General features: G+C 50.0%; 1 protein-coding gene across 1 annotated transcript in view; it reads right to left on the bottom strand.

The window, feature by feature from the left end:
* LOC103610482 (multidrug and toxin extrusion protein 1-like) overlaps positions 1–1156 on the bottom strand; it is a gene marked incomplete at its 3' end in the record, with an annotated part of 34163 nt that overhangs the window by 25424 nt on the left and 7583 nt on the right. The window contains 2 exon segments of the mRNA XM_008594642.1: positions 876–943; positions 1030–1143. Of these exon segments, the coding sequence (XP_008592864.1) occupies positions 876–943; positions 1030–1143 (182 nt within the window).

The following is a 1156-nucleotide window of genomic DNA, read 5'->3' on the forward strand; positions in this document are numbered from 1 at the left end:
AATATGACCAACATCAAGGGGGAAAACCTAAGCACTAATACGACACATGGTGCAAAAGCACATCTCTGGCTTTAGTCTCTTTCCACACCACAAACTCCCTTTTCTGTCTTTAATTTTACATTTCTAAAGTGGCACGTGCTAGAGAAGACAGCCCTGCAGAGTTTCCAATTGATGTTTTTTCAGTAAAACAAAGTCAAAGGAAAGCCTCTAAGGACTGGGTTTCTTCTCTAGCTGATCAGAATTTCCTTCCTTTTCAAGGCTGAATAATATTCCGTTGTGTGCATACACCACCTCCTGTTTATCCATTCATCCCCGATGGACCCGGGGCTTGCTTCCACCTTTGGGCTATTGTGAATAAGGCTGCTAGGAACACAGTGTGCAAATATCTGTTCAAGACCCTGCTTTCAGGTCTTTTGGGTGTCTACCCGGGAGAGCTCCCAGGGTGTCTGAGGGGCTTCAGGAGCAGGAGGCGCTGGGCAAGGTGAGATCTAAGCAGCTTGGCATCTACTGCACGTGCTCAGCTCATGCCTCCACTATGCCACCCACCTGGCCCCTGAAGGAATGCATGTGGTGACAACTGAGAAAGATTCCAAATGTGTGGAAATAAAGTCAAATATTTCAGATTTGAACTGTGAGGAGATGGAGAACTAGCAGATCATTTGGAGTTTCTGCCCAACCCCCACTTCAGTTCACAGGGAAGATCCAACCATATGAAAGGGACTCTCCCAGGCCCTGGGATGAGACTTTACTTCTGTTAATCATTTCACAAATCAGTACTTAACGTTACAAATGCCTGTGTTCATCTGTGGGACTCTCAGAACATCAAGCAAGAGAAACATCTAGCATCTCCACACAACCAGCTCTCAGACACCCACCATGTACGCAATGAGGGCGAGTTCGTACAGGACGGACTGGGCTCCCAGCTCCACCATGCCGAGGGTACCTGGGGAAGAGAGACAGAGCACGCCTTGCTTTCAGACAGGGCCCCATGTTCCCACCAGCCGTGTTGCTGTTCGTCCTCATACAGACCGCTCAGGAAGCTTCCGATCTCGTAGGCCCACCACTCGATGCACAGCATGAGCATGCCAGGGATGGCCAGGTGCAGGAAGGAGGCCCAGTCCTGCAGGCACTCGAGGGACCACCCTGCAGGGAGAAC

Source organism: Galeopterus variegatus, unplaced genomic scaffold (assembly GCF_000696425.1).
Source record: "Galeopterus variegatus unplaced genomic scaffold, G_variegatus-3.0.2 Scaffold11223, whole genome shotgun sequence".
NCBI lineage: Eukaryota > Metazoa > Chordata > Mammalia > Dermoptera > Cynocephalidae > Galeopterus > Galeopterus variegatus.